The 22,746-nt window shown below is 37.8% G+C and overlaps 1 protein-coding gene across 5 annotated transcripts in view; it reads left to right on the forward strand.

Annotated features, from left to right (window-relative positions):
- KYAT3 (kynurenine aminotransferase 3) overlaps window positions 1–22,746 on the forward strand; it is a 66,030-nt gene that overhangs the window by 40,169 nt on the left and 3,115 nt on the right. For all 5 annotated transcript variants that reach the window (XM_028102509.2, XM_028102511.2, XM_028102510.2 and 2 more), the window contains 8 exons: window positions 4–90; window positions 888–1,013; window positions 1,113–1,233; window positions 8,014–8,090; window positions 9,454–9,543; window positions 14,003–14,189; window positions 16,407–16,483; window positions 16,745–16,831. In XM_028102509.2, the coding sequence (XP_027958310.1) occupies window positions 4–90; window positions 888–1,013; window positions 1,113–1,233; window positions 8,014–8,090; window positions 9,454–9,543; window positions 14,003–14,189; window positions 16,407–16,483; window positions 16,745–16,831 (852 nt within the window). The remainder of the gene's footprint in view (window positions 1–3; window positions 91–887; window positions 1,014–1,112; window positions 1,234–8,013; window positions 8,091–9,453; window positions 9,544–14,002; window positions 14,190–16,406; window positions 16,484–16,744; window positions 16,832–22,746) is intronic.

Consider the following 22,746-nt stretch of genomic DNA (forward strand, 5'->3'; position numbering starts at 1 on the left):
TAGGTCATAATAATAATGCCTTTCTATGACTGTTATGAGCCTATGGTGAGAATGGCTGGAGCAACACCTGTTTTTATTCCCCTGCGATCTGTAAGTTTGCTAGCATCATTCACATGCTTTAAGATGTTTTGAAAATATACAGAATTGCTTTGTCCCTGATGAAGTTTCCACTTCGATTACTTTTTGGGATTTACTGTGTATCTCTACTATGGCTGAAGGTAACCAACATCTTGAAGAGGACAACTTTGATTACTTTATTCTGTTTTTGCCATGTGTCTCTGTTGTATCAGCATTCACATTATATGTCATGTTATCTTTTGTAGTTATGTGTCTCCCCCACCAACATGAGCACCACCAGCTCAGAGACCATTTCTAACTCACTTTCATAGCACTGCTCCCCAGTGACTAACAGTGTAGGGTATGTATGCTGGGTGCTCCATAAATGCTTGTTGAATTCTGAATAAAGTGAATTTTTTTAAATTTTGCTTTTATTTTTAGGAATTTAATAAAGTGTGCTACCATTGTCTTTTTAAAAACCTTACTAAAATAAGTAATACACTAAGGTGAATCACAGAATCTTATATTAGCCCTAAAGTACCAGACCTGCTAACCAACGTTATAGGTTGGCTCCTTTGAAGGAACATAGACACTTTAACAGCTGTTTATGTCAACAAGAGTTTATTTTCCCATTTAATAGGTGTCAGCATGAGACTCAAGTCCTCTTGGGCTCTTAAGGCTTAGTGATTTCTGCTTATTTTCTTTGTTAGTCATTTGTTCAGTTACCTTTGCCTTACCTTTCTCTATTTTTTTCCCAGTAAAGCATTTATTTGTAAGACAGCAAACATGAATTAATTGAATTAAATCACATTTTGATTCTTCATACTTAGAAACCTGTCGATGGGAAAAAATGGTCCAGTTCTGACTGGACATTGGATCCTCAAGAACTGGCAAGTAAATTTAATTCTAAAACCAAAGCTATTATACTGAATACTCCACATAACCCCATTGGCAAGGTGAGTCTTTGATCTCTTTATACAGTCTTCTCTCCTATCATTTTCTCACGTGTTGAATCATAATTGGCTCTGCTCTTTTGTTTTCTTTAACACATATAGGTATATAGCAAAGAGGAACTCCAAATAATTGCTGACCTTTGCATCAAATATGACACACTCTGCATCAGTGATGAGGTTTATGAATGGCTTGTATATACTGGAAATAAGCATTTAAAAATAGGTACTGATTATTACATAGAGTCACAAATATAAATGTGTTTGGGCACGTGTGGAACAACTGATGGGAAAGGATCCCAGAACAGCTTTAAAATAGTCCTTGCAATGGGTATCTGTCCGGATGAGCACTTAAATGGGATTTGAATAAGTGATGCTTAACTGAATAAACAAATTGAAGGACAAGCAGTACAAACTAAGGGGAAGAGATTTTTGGATCATACTATAAAGCTATGAAACCAGAGAAGTCATACTTTTGCCTATACCCTTGGCTTTTTATCAAGAATCTATCTATTACTTGGTACATAAGATACAGGGAGCTTACTTGTTCCCAAGCTGGACTGTCTGTGCTGAGCAAGTTGCCAAAATGCCAAGTCAGCAGGAGAAAATTGCAGGGCCAGTAAGTTATTGCTGCTTGATCTTTGCCTGGGATTTCTTCATTACTACTGTGCTGTCTCGTAAGTGTTTCGGTGTCTTCTGGAGTTATTCAAACTGATATCAGCTATAAGATTATATGCTGGGCTGCAGACTTTGGGTCTTTGCACTTCCCCTTCCAATGTCCTGGAAACTCTTTTCCCCCTAGATATCTATGGCTCAGTCTCTCACCTCCCCCAGAGCTTTATTCAGATACCACTTTTTATGGCCACATTTAAGACAGTTACAGGCTTTCCTTCTAGCATTTGCTTTGCTTTTTTTTTCTGTTCTGTTTTGTTTTTTTCCTTTATAATAAATATCAAGACCTATATTGTTTACTTCTAACCTGCTAGAATGTAGGGACTTTTGTTTGTTTTCGTGTCTTCTGAATCCCCAGTTGCCAGGATGGATCTTGCACATGCTAGATGATCAGAACGTAATTGATAAGTAAATGAATAGAAGGTATGAAAAGGATAAGGGAAGGAAAACTAAAATCACTGTGGCAGAAATCAATAAATAGAAAATTAGGGCACTTACATATACATAGTTGTTATATATATCATAATTATCCCTATGGTACATTATAAATTGTAGAAATACAGAGGACAAAGCAACTGCTTGAGGGGATCAACAGAGGAGTGGGCAAAAGATGGAATTTGCTAAGCAGAGAGGTAGAAGGAAAATTCATACCAGATAAACTAAGAGGACTGAGGCAAGGAGGCTTAACAGATCAAGTACACTTAAGGTTAGGGCAAGCGGTTTATAAGGGTATAACAGGCAATGATGATAATGGAAAAGTAGGGTAATTCTGACAGCCTTGAATATGAGGACAGAATTTAAACTTGTTGAGGAAGTCAGTGGTTCTGAAACTCAAAGCCTTACTATAGAGCACCTCAGAGCCGCAAAGTTCACATCATGAAATGGGGATATATTGCCTTCCATCCTGAAACAAGAAACAGTTTTCCTAACAGAAATTTAATAATTAGAAGAAGTCAATAGGGGCGCCTGGGTGGCTCAGTGGGTTGAGCATCCAACTCTTAGTTTTGGCTCAGGTCATGATCTCAGGGTTGTGAGATGGAGCCCTGCATGGGGCTCCATGCTCAGTGGGAAGTCTGCTTGAAGAGTCTCTCCCTCTGCCCCTGAGCACCCCCCCACCCCGGCTCATGCGCGCGCACACACACACACACACACACACACACCGTCTCTCTCTTTCTCTCTAAAATAGGAAATAAATCTTTAAAAAAAGAGAATTCAATATAAAAATAATAGTTCTGTGCATATTTGTAACAAAGAGCCATTGAAATAAGCCCGTGAGAGTTTTATTTTATTTTGCCATTAGAATTCACTTACTAAATGTTCATTTGTTTCACCATTGGTAACATATACTGTCAGATAAACAGTAGTACTTATTTTAAGTGCATAAGAAAATTTCATGGAAGGAAACTTAAAATTGATTTTTTAAAAAAATGATACACATTAATTTGATCGCCAAAGTTCCAATGAGCATACTTTGAGAACTGCAAGAGGTGTGCCATGGCAAGGGAATTGGTTACATGATTGGATTTGTTTTATAAAGCTAAGAACCAGCTATAGGTGAGGATCTGAAGTGAGTCAGATAGGCTAGCAGTAGAGTTGACACATGTGGGCTATTTAGAAGTCAAGACAATGGGGGGGGTATAGCATTTGAAGATGGGAAGAGAGCAAGCAAGTATGCTTCTGAGATCTCTGGCCCAGCCCCATCAGCAGTGATGAGGCTCTTAAGCAGAGGTGGAGATGTGCTGAGGAGGAGCAGATCCCTGGGGAGGAAGGAATATTCCTGCCTCTCATGCTTTATAGTCTTGCTAAGTTTCAGTGTCTGTGAGACAGAGGAGAAGATTCTGGATACAAGCCTGACAATCAGGATCAAATTATGAGGGGAAACAGTTTGGCCAGTCATCAAAATTTTGTTGATGGTGGAATCCATGGAAGAGAATGTTCTCAGGGAATACGGATAAAAGAAGAAGACAGCCAGAGATTTGCAAGGTGTGGTGGTGCCTTGACACAGCAAGCTCTTACATTGTCAAAATTGCATTAGGGTTCATCTTCACCCTTCTTGTTGATGATCTCTGTTTCAGGCCATTTGAACTATTTCCAGTTGAAAATCAGATCACTATGGACACATAATTATTTTAATAATAATTAAGTGTTGATTATTAAGCAGAGAGAGGAAGAGGCATCTTTCTAATGAATATACTTCTGTACTTAACATAAAATATATGTTCATGTCTATGCAATAATGCCTCAAATCTTTAGAGTTTTAGTTAACTCAGTTTAGCAATATTTTTCCAATACATAACTTTAAATGATCTTGAGATTTGTTGTTTGAACCTTTATTATATTGTTTAAGCCTCATGTTATATGATAACCCTCATAGTAAAAATGTAGCAGATAGGGGCACCTGGGTGGCTCAGTTGGTTAAGCGACTGCCTTTGGCTCAGGTCATGATCCTGGAGTCCTGGAATCGAGTACGGCATCAGGCTCCCTGCTCAGCAGGGAGTCTGCTTCTCCCTCTGACCCTCCCCCTCTCATGCTCTCTCTCTATCTCATTCTCTCTCAAATAAATTTTTTTAAAAAATGTAGCAGATATTACTTGCTAAAGATATCAAGACATATATTTTTAACTCAGATTTTTTTAGTTGTTATAACAGCCCATAAACAAGAAAAAAATGAATTCACTATTTCATTATTTACAGAGTACAGTTTGGTTCCATGAAAACTTAGCTATTCTATCAAATACAGTGGCCTTTGTTATGCAAAAGATGCAAAATGGCTATTTCATCAATTTGCAGAGTGTGAGAGTAGCTCTTTAATATAACACAATAAGGCTTTCTAGCCATACATCATGAATTAGCAGCATCCTCATGCTTTCACTGAGATGGTTTTCCCTGCGGTAGCACAGTTCCTCATGTTTCTCATCTTTATCTGACTTCCACTGAAGCCTAAACCACCTGTGAATAACTCATGTAACTGCTGCGGCTGATTTAAGGAGCATGGGTCATAAATGAGAAGTGCAAAGGCCAGTTGCCTTTCAGATATAAATGCAAGCTTAACTTACCAATATTGGGTTGTTTTTGTTTTTGTTTTTGTTTTTGTTTTTATTTATCCATTTAAGTAATCTCTACACCCATTGTGAGGCTCAAACTCACAACCCCGAGACCAAGAGTTACGTGCTTTTCCAACTGAGCCAGCTGGGTGCCCCTAGGTGTTTTTGTTTTTGTTTTTAAATAATCTCTACACCCAACGTGGAGCTTGAACTCCTAACTCCGAGATCAAGAGTTGCATGCTCTACCACCTGAGCCAGCCAGGTGCCCCTAGATATGTTTTTTTAAATGATCAGACCTGCAAAGATTGGGGTTTGTTTTGTTTTGTTTTGTTTTTCTGTAGATTCACACACAGTGCTGTGGTCTTCTGTTCTGACTATCTGTTTACTTTAACTTCTGTGGCTCTGAGTTGGAGAGGACATGAACATCCAGATGTTTTTAAAATTCCTTAGGGCCCTTTTTATTGAAGTAGTAGAATTTGTTCTTGGATCAGATTCTTGATTCAAATGATGTCTCCAGATTTCTGTAAAATGACATTTCAGTCAACAAAAGAAACCTCTCTTTGTAGAAAAAAGATAAATTAAAACATTGATATTGATATACGAATCTTTCAGTATTTAGCTAATTAGTATAAAATTCCTTGTAAGTTATTCAGCTGATCAGTTTACTGCTGGAAAAAAAAGACATCCACTTTTAAATGGCTAAAATAGTCATCAAAATTACTTAGCTCTTTTTAAAACATATTATACCTATAACTATTACATTGATATTTTCTGAAAAAAACTCCTACATTTGACATGTGAGTAGTTTTGATTCCCTTTGTATATAACTTATCATGAAAACATGTTAAGGTTGTATTCATTTCTCTGGATGATTCTTATTTTCAAAGAATTTCTTTCTAAGTATTGTTCTTACTAATAGACCTTCCTGGTTTGGGATATATATTAACTTTATTTATTTATTTATTTATTTATTTATTGGGAGAGAATGTGTGTGCACGTGCACATGGGGTGGGGGGGGCAGAGGGAGAGGGAGAGAGAATCTTAAGCAGGCTCCACATCCAGCGTGGAACCTGATGAAGGGCTCGATTTCACCACCCTGAGATCATGACCTGAGCCAAAATCAAGAATTAGATGCTTAACTGACTGGGCCACGCAGGCACCCCTATATTATTATTTTAAAGGAGGTGATACTCTGCATTATACAGTGTTTAGATTTTCTCTGGTCAAATAGGAAAGTGGGACATGTGTCATGGTATTCTTTTGGATTACTTTGGAAGACTACAGATGTCTCAAAACTTGAAAGGATATGATATATTTATATTAAATGTTAGAATATTCTTTCTTCTAATGGACCCTCTAAATATTTTCTTCATTTATCTTTTTGGGGTTTGTTATACTCCACAGAGAATACACTTGTAACTTTTCCGGTTTATGTAGTTTTCCTACCTTTACAAATATTGCCAGGTGTTTCACAATGGACTAAGATTATGTATGAATTCATTTTGGAAATTTTGTTAGCTACTTTACTTGAGTATGAGAAGATGAAGAAAACCGTAGCTTAGACCCCACAGAAATGGCTGTTTGTTCTCTCTTTGTGTATACCAACTCTTAGAACAATAGAAGAGTATCTACTGTTCCTCTACAAAACAAGTGAAAAACTCATGGGATTGCATGTGAAGAACTTCACGACTAAATTACTTGAGGAATCCAAAGAACAGTGTAGGTAGCATTCTCAGGAGATTCACAAGGGAATCGTTTACCAATGTCCCGCAAAATTCACAAGCTTTTACATTCTATACCCCCATGACTTCGTTAGCTCCATTCCCTTCACCCCAAATACGTTTCTTTGCCTTCTCTGACTGGCAAAGGCCTATGTGGTCTTCCAAGTCTCAGCTCAAGCATTACTGGCTGCATAAAGCTACCCCTCACACCTTCTTCTGTCCTTGCATGACACTCCATGCCTGTTGCGATTACAGCACTTACCACACTGTATTATGGTTGTTGTTTTACTTTTCTCCTACCCCCACTAGACATTAAACTCCTTGAAGACAGAAACTGCTTCTTTCTCATCTTTGTTTCCTCTAGACCTAGCATAGTCCCTGGCACCTGGTCATTGCTAGTAAATGTTTGATAGAATTTGATAGAATTTCATTTCACAAGAATGATTTTATTAAAGATATCAATCAACTTGAGAACATTTATGCAGTCATTTCTCATTATTTGTGGAATCCATATTTGTGAATCACCTACTCACTGAAATAGATTTTTAACCCCAAAGTCAATACTCTTGGCACTTCACATTCATAAACATGCAGAAAGGGGCAAAAAATTAGAGTCACCTGATACACGTGTTCTCAGTTGAGGTCAACAAGGCAACACTCTGCCTTCTTACTTCAGCTCATACTATAAACAAGTGTCCTTTTCATGGTGATTGCATAGTGCTAAAGTGCTGGCTAATGCAGGAAGGCCATGGTGTGCATTATGGAGGGACTAGGTATGTTAGATGAGCTCCATTCAGGCACAAGTTCTAATGCTCCTGGCCATGGCTCTTGGCCAAGGAAATTATATTAAGGGGTGATACCCAAAAGGTATGGGCTTCTCTTGGGGTGAAAAAATGTTCTAAAACTGGTTACACAGCTCTGCAGATATACTAAAAACCATCGAATTGGACAGTTTACAGAAGTGAATTTTATCATGTGGGATTTATATCTCCAAGTTTTTAGCAAAACGCACACACACGCACATGCACACCCAGATTGCAGGACCCTACCCCCAGAGTTTGTGATTCAGTAGCTCTGGGATGCAGTCCAATAATTTGCCTTCCTGACTAGTTCCCCACTGAGACTGCTATGCTGGTGTGGGGACCACATTTTAAGAACCATTGCCTTAGGAAGCCTGGAGAAATAGACTCGCAAAATGGGCAGAGAAGACGTGAGTAAACACTAGCCAGACCACAACCAAAAGGGTGCCACAGGAAGAGAATATTGAATGTTCAGCTACCACTGACACTGAGCGCTGGGTGCCATGCTTGTGCAACCCCTGTCTGGAACCCTGCCTACTGACACTCCTGCCCCTGGAAGTAATTTTGCTCCTTAAAATTACTTAATCTATCACATATGACAGTGTTTTCAAGCACTGTAACATTTTCAATTGTGTTTGGGTTAGAGTTACATTATATTTAAAAACCTACTGAAATACACTGACCACTACCTTTATGTTTTTAGATTATACTGAATACAGATTGGTTGGAAAGCAATTACTTAACCTTTTTCTTTTCTCTTTCCTATTTAGCTACTTTTCCAGGTATGTGGGAGAGAACAATAACAATAGGAAGTGCTGGAAAGACTTTCAGTGTAACTGGCTGGAAGGTAAGGTGCAGAAGAATGAAATTGGTTGAAAATGAGCATGTATTTTATTTCTCGTAGAGTTTCTGTATATGTGTGTTTTAAATGCATATATATTCGGTTTACACAGGTTTTTATACTTACTGATCTTTTCTTTATTTTTACTCATTCAGCTTTCATGTCGGCCTTTATCCTTTTTGAGACCTGATTGTTTATTATTTTAAAGTCTTTATTTAAATTCCAGTTAGTTAACATAAAGTGTATTATTGGTTTCAGGTGTGCAGTGCAGTTATTCAGCACAAATCCAGTGCTCCTCACAAGTGCCCACCCTAATCCTCACCTATTTCCCTCATTCCTCCACCCACCTCCCGCTCTGGTAACCATCCATTTGTTCTCTATATATAGTTAAGAGTCTGTTTCTTGGTTTGCCTCCCTCTCTCTCTTTTTTTTCCTTTGCTCATTTGTTTTGTTTCTTAAGTTCCACAGATGAGTGAAATCGTATGGTGTTTGTCTTTCTCTGACTAACTTATTTCGCTTAGCATAATACCGTCTGGCTCCATCCATGTCATTGTAAATGGCAGAAAAAATAAGTAATTTTTCATTTTATAAGTCACGAACTGATGGCACTCTTTTTTTTTGCAAAAAATGTTCAGATTATTGTGTATTAATATAAAAGGAGGAAGAAAATAATATAATAACTAATATTTTGGCACTTACTATGTGCCAGGTTCTAAGTGCCTTACACATGCTCATTCTCATAATGGCATTATGAGGTGAGTATAATTTATCATCCCCATTCTACAGGCAATAAAACTAATGCAGAGAAGTAAGTTGCCTGAGGTTATACTGCTAATAAAGTCAAGCCAGTGCAGGCAGTCTAGCTTCAGAATCCACGTACTTAAGCACTGCACTATGTAATACAACAGCGATTTACCCGGTTGAAATTTGGTCATCTTCCAACTGGCCTCTCCTGAACATGGCCAGGAAGCAGGGAGTATTAAAAATGGGGCCTGCAGAACCAGCTTATGGAAGAGTCCCTTAGGCCCTCATTCAGGGTTACTGTTGCCTAATTCAGATAACCTTTGTTACCAGTTTTTAGACCTTCAGAATATCAGAAGTAGCAAATTAGAAAAGAAAAGGATAATAGCGACTAAGGGTACTGTTTACCTTCTGAAGGCAGAGTTTAGTGACTCCAGTGGGAAACTTTCTCACAAAAGAACAGTGTTGAAATGATGAGTAAATACTAATACTGCACTACTTTCATAGTATGAACATTTTAGAGTTGCATATATTTAATAATTACATTAAGCTGAGCTACTCTATCGGATTTGGTACATACAATTAGATTTGTTTTTTGAAATCTGCTTTTTATCTTTTCCTTTTCCAGCTTGGCTGGTCCATTGGTCCTAATCATTTGATAAAACATTTACAGACGGTTCAACAAAACACCATTTATACTTGTGCGACTCCTTTACAGGTAGGTATTAATAGTAACTTGGGGTTGAAGTCTTTTGGTAAAGGTGTTATTTTTAGGCTGTGTATTCATTGGCTTAGTTCTACCCATGATGCCCTTTTTGAGCTGGGCCTCTAGTATTGTTTGGGAATTTAGGAGCAGACAGATACTCATTACTGTCAAGAACAGCTTTTTTCTGTTTATTTAAATACATCAAGTTTTAACTCTGAATACTCATACATTGCTGGTGGGATTGCAAAGTACTACAGACTCTGTGAAGGACAGTGACAACACCAAGCAAAATTATAGATGTACGTGCATTACAAAGCAGCAATCCGTCTTCTGGGAATTTACCCTGTAGTTATTATCTGTACACATAAGAAGCTCTGTATGTGTATGGCCATTTATTGCAGAAGATAGGGGATAGTCATTATCCATCTTTAGAATTAATTAAACAAACCATGGTTTATCCAAACATTTAAATATTATATGAATTTTGTATTAGCTTCCTATTTTTCTGTAACAAATGGCCACAAACTTGGTGGCTTAAAACAACACAAATCTTTTTATCTTACAGTTCTGGAGGTCAACAATCTGAAATGGGTCTTATGGCTAAAAACAGGGTGTCTGCATTCTGGTATTCCTTCTGAAGGCTGTAAGGGAGACTTTGTTCCTTGTCTTTTCCATCTTCTAGGGACTGCTCACATTCCTTGGCTTATGGTCACATCACTCTAACATGACTCTGACTCTCCTTCTACTTTCTTTCCCTTATAAGGATCTTTATGATTGTAGTAGGCCCACAGAAAATCCAAGATAATCTCTTCATCTCAAGATCCTTAATTTAAACCACATTTGCGAAGTTCATTTTACCATGCAAGGTAACATGTTTATAGGTTCTGGGTTTGTTTTTTTTTTAAGATTTTTTAATTTATTCATTTGAGAGAGAGAGAGAGAACAAGAGCACAAGCAGGGGGTAGGTTCAAAGGGTGGGGAGCCTGATGCAGGGCTTCATCCCAGGACCCTGCCATCATGACCTGAGCTGAAGGACTGAACCACCAAGGTGCCCCTACAAGTTCTGGGTTTTAAGACCTGGACACCTTTGGGAGCCATTCTGTCTGTCACCATGACTATTTAAAAATGAAAAGAAAGGAAAAGAATGAGGAAGTTCTATAATGATCAATATGGAAAAATTTCCAGAATATACTGTAAAGTAAAAAAAGCAAGATGCAGGGCAGTGTATATTTATGCTATATCCTGTATAAGACAGGGGGAAACCATTCGCTTGTATTTTCTTAAAGGATCTCTGGAAGGATCCATAAGGAACTAGTAAAAGTGGCCAATTGTAGGGACACCTGGGTGGCTCAGTCATTAAGCATCTGCCTTCGGCTCATGTTGTGATCCCAGGGTCCTGGGATCGAGCCCCACGCCCCGCATCGGGGCTCCCGTGGGAAGCCTGCTTCTCCCTCTGCCACTCCCCCTGCTTGTGCTCCTGCTCTCACTATCTCTCTGTCAAACAAGTAAATAAAATCTTAAAAAAAAAAAAAGATGCCAATTGTAGGGGTATGAGGAATAGGTGAAATGAGTAGATAGGGACGGGGTGAGTGCAAGACTTTTTAATGTATATCTTTTTATATTGTTTCTGGTTTTTTTAACTATATATTTATAAAACAGGGATCTATGTATCATCATTCTGTGAATCAGAACACTGAAAAAATTTTCTTTATCTGGAAGGCCGTTAAAAAGCCAGAAGAGTGAAATATATTGGCTACAGTAAATTTACTTTTTTGCTTCCTGTCAAAAAGATCTATTGAATGAGAAAAAAATTTTATTTTAAAATTCTTTCTCCAATGACTCTCTAAAGCAATGTCTTAATAAACACTAGTTTTGACTTTTGGTTTTATATAATATTAAATTCATTTTATCCACTCAAAATAAATCCATTCACTTATTCAACAAATATTTACTGAGTATTGGAGATACAGCAGGAATTTCTTTCTGCAAAGTTCTTTTTGAGCTTAAGGCCTAGTGGGGGCACAGCTAATAAAGAAGTAAATATTTTAATAATATGTCAGGTGTTCGTAGATGCAATAGAGAAAAATAAAGCAGGGAAGATGAAGGCTATAAAGTGCTAAGAGGGAGAGTATACAATGTTAAGTGGAGTAATCTTTGAAAGCCTCCCTGAGAAAATGACATCTGAGCTATGAATTGAAGCTTAAGTAGTCACATGGGTTACCTAGAGAAGAACCTTCCAGACTGTGAGAAAAACAAGTGCAAAGGCCCTGGGGTAGGCAGTCTGGCTGTCATGTTTGTATCTGTGAAAAGCACGAGAGGGAGATGGGATGATCAAAGGACAAGAGTAGGAGGAAGTAAATCAAGGGGTAGCCGGGAGCCAGATCAAATAAGGCCAGGTTCATCACTGTAAAAGCTGAGTGAGATAGGAAGCCACTGGAGAGTTTGAGCACAAGGGTGACATGATCTAACTTATCAAAGGGACCTGGCTGCTTTATTGAGTCAAAAGACTGTTGAAGTGATCCAGGAGAGAGACAGCAGTTGAATGAACCAATACAGGGATGGTAAAATGGTGGAACGTGATTGGGTTCTGAATATATTTTGAAGGCAGAGTTTTTGATGACAGCATTTGCCATTGGGTCACATGTGGGGCATGAAAAAAAGAGAGAAGTCCAGTATAAGAGTACAGTTAGGAGAGATGATTATGTCTCTTGAGCTTTGACTTTTCTAGGGCAATATCTCCTGCTATGGGGAGTGAATAAGTTGCTGAGAACAAGAAAGATGCAGCTAAGGGCGCCTGGGTGGCTCAGTTGGTTAAGCGACTGCCTTCGGCTCAGGTCACGATCCTGGAGTCCCGGGATCGAGTCCCGCATTGGGCTCCCTGCTCGATGGGGGCCTGCTTCTCCCTCCAACCCTTCCCACTCTCATGTACTCTTTCTCTCTCTCATTCTCACTCTCTCAAAAATAAATAAATAAATAAATAAATAAATAAATAAATAAATAAATAAATACATAAATACATAAATACATAAATACATAAAAAGAAAGATGCAGCTAAGAATCTGGAACATCTTTTCCTGACCCCTCTGGTCATCCATTTCAACCAAGTGCCTGGATTTTTCAGACAACCATGTTTGGAAACTGGCCCATGCTTCCAGGGGAACCCCAGATTCCTAGGCTGATGCAGCTTGATCGTTATTTATCCAAGATTTTGTTAGTACTGGGAAATTATGATTAATTCTTTTTTCCTGCTGGTTTCTTTTGGCATGCAGTCTTCTCAGTGACCTTACCCTTCTCTGTCTCTCCATGTCATCTCTTGCCATGCTCTCTTGCTACTCTTGAGCCACACCAGACTCAGTTCTGATGTGGCCACATGAAAAAGGCCAAACATGGCCTTTTTCATGTATTTGTTTCCTCAACCCTCCCACATACCCCCTCCAGTACACACCAACCATAATCTCCATAAAGGCAAGGTTTATCTCATTTACCATTATACCCCCAGTGTTTTATCAGCCAATATTTAACATTAGTATTTGGTATATGTTTACTGAATGAATGTTTTATCCTTTAATTCTTAATACCTCTTGGTTCTGATTAATTTCCTTAAAATTTGGCCACTTTGCCCTGCTATCTCAACTATTCCAGGTTCTTGATTATTTGCTTACCTTTCCTTCTTTGCTCTGAGAAACCGGTATTTTTAAGTTGTTTCAGTTCACACTGACCTAACAATCTTCTGCCCTCCTGCTTGTACAGATCCTTGCTCTTTATGTGTGTCCTGATTCAGACTTGTTTACCTTTTCCTACCTGTTGCCTCCTGAGACATCTACATGACCTTTAACAACATTGGTTTTTTTTCCCTTCTCCCAGTTTCTCTCCTGTCACTTCTGGCTTTCTTGAGGAATGGTACAGAAGTGACTCCACATACCCCGGACACTCTTTTCTAATCCCTGTGGCACTTAGACACTTCTGGGATACACATGATTAGAACAGGGATTAGAATTCAGATGAGAATGATTGCATATCTCTGGGGAGTGACACAGTGGGTCAGCTTTCATTTCCACTACATCCTCCAAGGTAATGGAAAAAGGCTGGCTAGTTCATCATTTCTCTGGTCATTTTTCAGACTTAGCTCTAGCAAGCCATTCTACAGCTCCCCTCAATGGAAAATAACTTAGTGTCTTTTTATTTCCAAGTAAGCCATCTTTATACAATACCTCTTCTTTAATTCGGATCTTCATGGCTCATTCTCAGTTCTTCACATTAGATTTAATCATTTACGTGTAACTGATTCCTCCATTAATTGATACAGTCTAACATAAGTTCACAGGAATTCAACTGTAATTCCCTGAATGGGTATTCAGGGAATTTTTTTTTTGCCAATAATGTGACTCAGGCAATTTTATTACACCAATAAATTCAGCAATAAATAACATTACCGTATTTCCTTTCCACATGTTTCGATCTTAACATGCAGGAAGCCTTGGCTCAAGCTTTTTGGATTGACATCAAGCGCATGGATGACCCAGAGTGTTACTTTAATTCTTTGCCAAAGGAGTTAGAAGTAAAAAGAGATCGGATGATACATTTACTTGAAAGTCTTGGCCTAAAACCCATAGTTCCTGATGGGGGATACTTCATAATTGCTGATGTGTCTTTGCTAGGTTTGTAAGGGTTTTTTTATTTCAAATATATAGAAACTTATGTGTGAAATTGTATTAGAATTTTTAGGGAGTAAAGATTGATGTCAAAACTATGTCAGCATTTTGTCTATGGAAAAATGGCTTTTCGGAATGTCAGTGCTTTTTTGTTTGTTTTTTTGTTTTTTGTTTTTTCAGTAATCATCTTGAATTTTAGATCCCTGAATCTTAAATGTGACTGTTAACATGGTTATAGAGTCAGTTCTTTTAGGTATCCCATTAAACACAGAATTTGCTATCATCTTGTTCTAGTGTGGAATTTAAAACACAAGTACATGAAATAATATATGAACCCAGTGTTCCTCTGAGTAAAATTTTAGTTTCTTTTTTACTTAAGAAAAATAAGATTTCTAGAACATTGGTGCTATCAGGGAATGTTTGCTATTTTAGAATATACTAAAATGAAGTAAAGAAGGAAAATAATATTTATTAAAGTCTGCTACATGCCTAGCACTTTCAAATACCCTTTTGAAGAAAGCGTTGTTAGCTCCACTTTTAAAGATGTGAAGACTTAGAAAATTTTAAATAACTTGTCTAAAGTCACATAGGTAGATTCCAAATAGTTTTGTCTCCTAAAAGCAATGGTCTTTATATTACCTGAAGCTGTTTTATGTACTTCTGACATGCCATACTAGTCTAAAATTAGAAGCATGATAACATTTTATATATAACCGATTTTCTTCAAAAAAAAAACAAACTATAATGTTAATAATAGTACATTTAAAAGCATAATTTATTCTGACAGAAGTTGGCCGAATAGTTTGTTTTAAGGTTCTATTACAATAAAGTTATATTCCACTGAACTTGAAAAGCCTTTTATATATACCAAATTTTATAAGGCTGGAAACTTTTGATTTTATAACCAAACGGTGACTGTTATTTCTTCATTTGTTGTGCGAGAAGCAGAAGCCATGATGCCCAGAGATTTTTGCTGTCCTAGTGCCTGAAAGCTGTATATGTTTTGCTCTCCTAAGCTCCATTCTTATATAAAATCCCTTAAGATGTCCTATACTCTGAGGTTTAAGAAATCGCTTTTCCTATGTTACGTCTAAATGTATAGCTCATTTCATGAAACGATACAAAGAAATAGCTGTTTTCATCACCTTTAGTTTTGCTTTTGAATTGGGAATCTATAATATTTTCAATGTGAATTTTTTAATTTATTATTTATTTTATATATATACTTTTAAGATACTGTTTATTTATTTTGACAGAGAGAGAGAGAGAGAGACACAGCGAGAGAGGGAACACAAGCAGGGGGAGTGGGAGAGGGAGAAGCAGGCTTCCCACTGAGCAGGGAGCCCAATGCGGGGCTCGATCCCAGGACCCCGGGATCATGACCTGAGATGAAGGCAGATGCTTAACGACGGAGCCGGCCAGGCGCCCCTATTTTATATATTTTATTTATTATTTTTTAAAATATTTTATTTATTTATTTGTCAGAGAGAGAGAGCACAAGCAGGGGAAGCAGCAGGCAGTGGGAGAAGCAGGCTCCCCGCTGAGCAGGGATCCTGATGCAGGACTCGATCCCAAGGACCCTGGGATCATGACCTGAGCCAGAAGCAGATGCTTAACTGACTGAGCCACCCAGGCATCCCTCAACATGAATTTTTTTTTTAATTTTTAAAAATCATTATTTATTTATTCATTTTTTAATTTTTTTTTTTTCTGGTGGGCAGCAGAGCAAGGTTTATCGAGGGATAGCTAAGTGACAATACAAAGCTCCTGAGGAGGGAGGGGACCCGAGAGGATTGCCCAACATGAATTATTTTTAAAATAATTGATTTATATACTTGATCTGCTTCCAAAAAGCATTTAAACTAACTTATATTAAAAAGTTTTCTATGTAATAATATATATAAATAGAAATGTATATAATAATCAGTGTCACATAGGAGGGGAAGGAAACAAATTTTTCCTATACTGATTAGCATTAACTTGGGACTGAACTCTGTGGCTGCAAGGGCAAATAGAAAATGTAATTAATTACATAATTCTTGGAAATAACTGTTCTTAAAAAAAAACAAAACAAAACCTATCTGTGAATTTTTCTCTTCCCAACCCACCATATAGTATGAGACTTCAGTAGTTTCTGAGAATATTTTGAATCTTGACAGATTTAAATGAAATACATCTTGCCTTCAGATATAATAGGCCATCTAATTTTCATTGTTGTTTTAGATGCAGACCTCTCTGATATGAAGGACAGCAATGAACCTTATGACTATAAATTTGTGAAATGGATGACTAAAAATAAGGTAGTATTTATTGGACTTTGAGATACTGTGCTGTATTGTATATGAAGGATACTTACTGACATGTTTTGAACAATGTTAACTACAGGTTTGTTAAATGATATTCCCTTTATGGCTATGTGGGGATTTTAAAAACATTTTTTTCTTTTTGGAGGTTGTTGTGGATATTTAGAAGTATCTGTTTCTTTTTAACATTTATCTGTCCTAAAATTAAATTTGAATTAGAAGTAGTTTTCCTATTTTATTTTTCTATTTATTTTTCAGAAACTGTCAGCCATTCCAGTTTCAGCATTCTGTAATGCAGAGACCAAATTACAGTTTGAGAAGTTTGTGCGATTTTGCTTCATAAAAGTAAGTTCCCTATTCTATTCAAAACCACATTTATGATGTCCTTCCTTCTGATTTATAAAGCACCTTTTTTTCTCTTGCTAGGAATGATGTGCTCATATGCAGTTTTGTTTTGTTTTTTAATTTTGGCTTGCTGCCATGAAATTAACTGCCTACCAGAACAAAACTCAACACTCTGAAGTGTTGTATTTACTGTATTACAGCATAATTGGACTCCTTACCATGTAACAATACAATATGCAGCATGCAATAAAAAATTACTAGGCGTGTGAAGACATAAGAAAATGTGACCCTTGGGGCGCCTGGGTGGCTCAGTCGGTTAAGCATCTGCCTTCGACTCAGGTCATGATCCCAGGGTCCTGGGATCGAGCCCTCCGTCGGGCCCACTGCTCAGTGTAGAGTCTGCTTTTCCCTCTCCCTCTACCCCTCCCCCTGCTTGTGCTCTCTCTCTCTTGCTCTCTCTCAAATAAATAAATAAAATCTTTAAAAAAAAAAGAAAAAAGAAAATGTGACCTTTAATAAAGAAAAAAAGCAGTCAGTAGAAACAGATCACAAGGTGACCCAGATAGAGGAGTTAGCAGACAAGGACTTTAAAGTATGTTCAAGAAATTAAAGGAAAACATTGTCATAATGAGTGAACAAATTAAAATTATAAAAAAAATCAAGTGGAAATTCAGGAACTTAAAAGTGTAATATCTGATATGAAGAATGTATGGGGCTTAACACACAGAGGATTGAGGATATCAGGAATAAAGGACCCACTTGAATTGCAGATTCATAGAATTATCCAATCTGAAAAATAGAGGGAAAAATTATTTTTGAGAAATGAACAGAGTCTTAGGTCTATGAGACAATATCAAGTGATAATACATGTAATTAGAGTACCAAAAAAGAGAGAATGTGGCAGAAAAAGTATTTTAAGAAGTAATGGCCAAAATTTCCTCATATTTTGTGAAAAGCAACTTACTTAGAGATCTAAAAGTTTGGTGAAGGACAACAGGATATAAAGAAAACCACCCTAAGACACTTTACGCTTGAACTGCTGAAAACCAAGGGTAATGGTAAGATCTTGAAAACAGCCAGAGAAAAACTATACTTCCCATGTATATTAATTTAGCAACTTCTTATCAGAAAAAATGAAGACCAGAATACAATGAAATGACGTCCTCAAAGTCCTGAAATAAAAAATATATCAGCCCAGAATTCTTTATCCAGGAAAATAGCCTTTAAAACTGAAAATGAAGTGTATATTCCTGACAAATAAAAGCTGAGTGACTTGCTTACCATCAAATCTATACTCAAAAAATATCTGAGGGGCACCTGGGTGGCTCAGTTGGTTAAGCAGCTGCTTTCAGCTCAGGTCATGATCTCAGGGTCCTGGGATCGAGCCCTGAATCAGGCTCCCTGCTCCCTGCCTTCTTCTCCTTCTCCCTCTGCCGCTCCCCCTGCTTATGCTCCCTCACTCTCTCTCTTTCTCTCAAGTAAATAAATAAAATCTTTTAAAAAAAATCTGAATATATATATCATTGCTATTTTTAAGATGTCGTTGCTACTGAAGGCAGGCTTAATAAGATCCAGAAACTCTTTTTACCAACGTATTCATCTATAAACCTAGTCAGAATGATGTAAAACATTGTTTTCAACTTTGAGAGACAGTCTACAAACTCTGGAAGACTCGTTCAGAAGAGAATAAAAATGTTAACAACCTAAATTTAATTGACTAAAATGTAGAAGAGAGATTAAGGCCATTAATATTCTCATCTTACAGTGGATCCTAGATATAGAGGTGTATCTTTTGAAGTTATAAGCAGAACTAATAAAAGAAAAAAAAGTAACTTAAGACTTCCTGTTTTAAAATCGTAAACACTGTGCTTCCCCATTCTCTTCTTGGAAATATCAGAAACAGCTAGGAGAAAGGAAAACAAATTCACAAATTCCCCAGTAAATGATGAAGAGTTTCCAAATACAGTGAAGGTAAAGGGAAGACACCTAGAAAGTCTCTTGTGTCTCCATCTCAAGTTATAAACGGTGCCAGCAGGCAACCTACTCATCTAGAACAATAGGACAATAAGTACACTGGCAGTTGGAGCCTCTCCAGACTCATTTAGCATCATGCAAGGCAGGTTAGAAACATACAGCTATATCATCTAGAACCTAGGTGGGGCAGCGTGGAAAAGAGATTCTCGTTGGGTTATAGATTTTCCCATTGACTCCTGTCATTTTTGCTCCAGTCTTTGTTGGGCGATGTGGAGGAGATAGATTCAACTGGAGGTAGCCACTAAAATTAGGTGGGAGGAAAAAAACCAACAAAGCCCCTCCCCACCACTGAAGTCCCCACATCAATCATATTAAACTTTACTATGAACCAGGGAGAATTTCTGCTGTCTTCTAGTGCTACCCTGGCTCCTCACTTACACCAGTCTGCAGACACATCTTCAAATCATAGACAAAGTCAGTAGGTAGCATATTCATTACCCAGAACAACAGGAACAGTAGGTGTGCCAGCAGTAGGGGATTACAAAGGTAATTCAATCAAAAATGACTAATGAAAAGGAATCAACTACGAATCTATAAAAATACACTATTAGGGAAAAAGGAGAAAGGTACAGGGAAAACCAAGTGTTCAGAAAGAGAATATTCAACCAGAAAAATGTTGCTATAGAGCAAATAAAATTTGATAGTTCAAATCCAAAACCTTGAGATTAAAGCAGAGATTTAAAAAGTTCAGGGAAGATAATGTCATAATATAAGAAGATGAAATGGCAGCTTGTCAGAGCTCGGGTACAAAATTGAAGGGAAAAAAATCAAGCTATTGGTCATTGGTAGTGACATTGGAAACAGCACAGAGAACACTGAATGCTTAACTTCTGTAAGCATTTTAAGGATTGAGAAAAGTGAGCAAAGAAGAGTGGAGAGGAACAAAGATTTTTAAAATATTAGAAAAATTATAGATGTGGAAGACAAGTGAAATATGTAGAATCCTGGAGGGGGGGGGACAAATAGAACCTGAAAATAATTTTATAGCTTTATTTAAAGAATGCTTTCCATTAAAAACAAAACAAAACAAAACAGACAAATCTAGCAATTGAAAGGGAATGCCTTGCCTCAGGAAAGATTGTCACAGAATGATTAACACGGAGATATATTGGACTTAAGAAGATAAAGAAACAGTCCTTTGGCATCTACACAAAAAGACCAAAGCCTTCGTGGGGGCAGGGAAAGTGGATCCGTGTGGACACACCCCCTTCCCATCAATATTCAATTTTGGAAGATAGGGGAGCAATACCAAGAAGTCTCTAGGGAAAGTTACCATAGCTGACTCAACCTCTTGGAAAGGCTAAAAATAAAAGGGTGGCAAAACATGCCAAGAAAATGGAAATTGAAAGCAACCAGGTGAAATTTAAGGCAAAATAGGCCAAAAAGCAGCACTTTACAATGGTTATGGGTAACATTCTCAGCAGCTCTCAGACATATGAGAGGATGTCCCACTTTAGTCATATTACAAGAAATGAAAATTAAAACTGCAACAAAATTTCATTTTATCTATTAATTTGGAAACAAGTGAACAACTAAAAATTTCCATAAGACACTCTTATAGCGAATGGGGGTTTAATTTGTAAAATCTCTTAGCAGTGGTTAGTTTGACCATTTCCATCCAAATGTAAATGCGCATACCTCTTAATGCAGAAATTCTACTTCTGGGATCTTTTTCCTGTGGATTTACTTGCACGTTTTGAATGACTTGTGCTCAAGGATTTTCCATATTCATAACTCCCCTCTTTGACAGTGAAAAAAAAAACCCCTCGTTCTCATCATGGAATCACTTCTTTAATCAGTCCCTCTGTATGTGCCACAGCCCCTCCAGCCACCACCCCTGAGGCTTTGACACTTTGTACCAGGCTGCCACTGCTGTCACCCCTTGCAGACATGCCCTCCTCCAGCTCTCCAACACTGCACACCAGGCTGCCACTGTCACTCACGGCATGGAATCCTCCACCCCTCATATGCTCTGACACCCCATGCCAGTCTACCTCGGCAGATGCCTGCCCCATCCCATCTAGGTTCTAACACCCAGCACGGAGCCACCCTGACATACAGATGCTGGCTTACCCTGCTTGGACTCTGACATCCTGTTCCAGTCAACGCTGCCACTGCCATCACCAGCACCTCATGCCACCCACATCAGAAACCCTCCTCACTCCACTCGGGCTGCAACATCGTGCACCAGGCTGCCCAGGCTCCCCCTGCCCCCATATGTGGACACCTGCTTCACTCAGCCCCACCTAATGGCTTTTTGATGAAATCATTCTGTAGAGAGGGAAGAGAAAAGAAATAGAAAAAGCAGAAGAGAAAAACAAGAGCTTGGTTTTCACTGTTTATCTGTGCTGGTATTACCTATTCAAAAAGCAAATGAATTTTATTAGTAATTATAACTGAAACATTAAAGGGAATGGACATAGTAGTGTGAATGAACAATTTTTCCTCATTCAGAGCAGGGAATTGTGAATTTTGTCTGAAGTTGATAAATAAGGAAATAGAACCAAATGCATTATTTAGATCTTGGAGGTAACCACTAGAACTGAAATGAGAAATTGCCATAAAAGGTTGTCTTGGGGGATGGTGGGCATAGTAGGAAGGAGTAGGGAGAGGACGAGCAGATGATTCTTATTCTGTGTAAGCCCTTCTATACTCTCTGGTATGTTTCCATAACTATATATTAATTTGATTGTGTTCCTTTTGTAGGTCTGCCTTTTCATTCTTATTTTGAAAAATTCTCTTCACTTGAGATCAGATATTCACTTAAATATTCATTTAGTGCTATTATGTTTTATTTTTTTCCTACTTTACCAAAATCTGTCTTTATTTTAAAGTGAACAAATCATTAGAGTACTATCCAAAACTTAATGAATGACGGCTGTAACTTGCTCAACTTGCCTATTTTCAGTTAGGCAAATGCCAGCTAGTAGTACCATTCACCATGATTGTGTGTCAGAAAAAATCATCTTCATATTTGTAAATGTCATTTTAGGAGAAGAGAGACTGCAGATTGTAATGGTTTCAGTAAACTCGTATTTTCAGCAAACTTTTTTGAGCAGCAAGGAAAAAATTTTTTTCAAAAACCTTAGCATTGGCTATAAATGTTGGCAGAAACGCAATAAATACCATGTAATTTTTCAAGTGGAAAGGATTTCCCCTTTATGAGTTCCTTTCCTAAAGATATTCAAATACCCCAAGTGGAGATTGAGTCTCGGTCCTTTAATCTCCCAAGCTTATAGGTGGACATCATGAGGGGTGTCAGGTCATGCGCAAAAGGGGGTGCAGTGAGAGGCAAGAAAGCAAAAATAATAACTATTGATCCCAGGGGCACATCATTCAGATTTGCTGCTGACATCAGTGTCATTTATGAGTCTGGGTCTTGTTTGGCACTGCAGGCTGCTTAGGCTGCTCTAGTGGTTGTAAATAGTGAGAGTGTCCCCACTGGTGGATGTGGTTTTAGCTGGGATCAGGTTAAACTGTTCTCAGTCTGAACTGCATTTAACAGTTTGTCGATCATTTTCTTGGTCATGCTTTTTGGCCACAAGCCAGTTGTACATTTCTTTAGTGTCAGGATAGTAGCAATAAATTGGTAGCCAGTATCACAAAACAGTATAATGTAATGATCAGTGTCACACTTCTCTACTCCTCTAATACTGAATTCTTATGAGGTTCATTCACTTTTCCAGCCAGGCAGTAATGGGATAGAACATTATAAATAATTGGCTTGTTTGATTTGCTGCTAGGCTCCTTAAAGAGCTTGGGACCTGTGTACTAGACCACCAAGGTGAGGGAAGATGCTACAGATGACATTTTCCAGTTTCTGCCCATGCTCCTCCCAGAGTTGTGGCTTTATACAGGCAAGGCTTCCAATGACTCATCTC

The sequence above is a fragment of the Eumetopias jubatus genome, unplaced genomic scaffold (genome assembly GCF_037043125.1).
Source record: "Eumetopias jubatus isolate StellerSeaLion01/CBP00866 unplaced genomic scaffold, mEumJub1_p1.0 scaffold_4, whole genome shotgun sequence".
Classification (NCBI taxonomy): domain Eukaryota; kingdom Metazoa; phylum Chordata; class Mammalia; order Carnivora; family Otariidae; genus Eumetopias; species Eumetopias jubatus.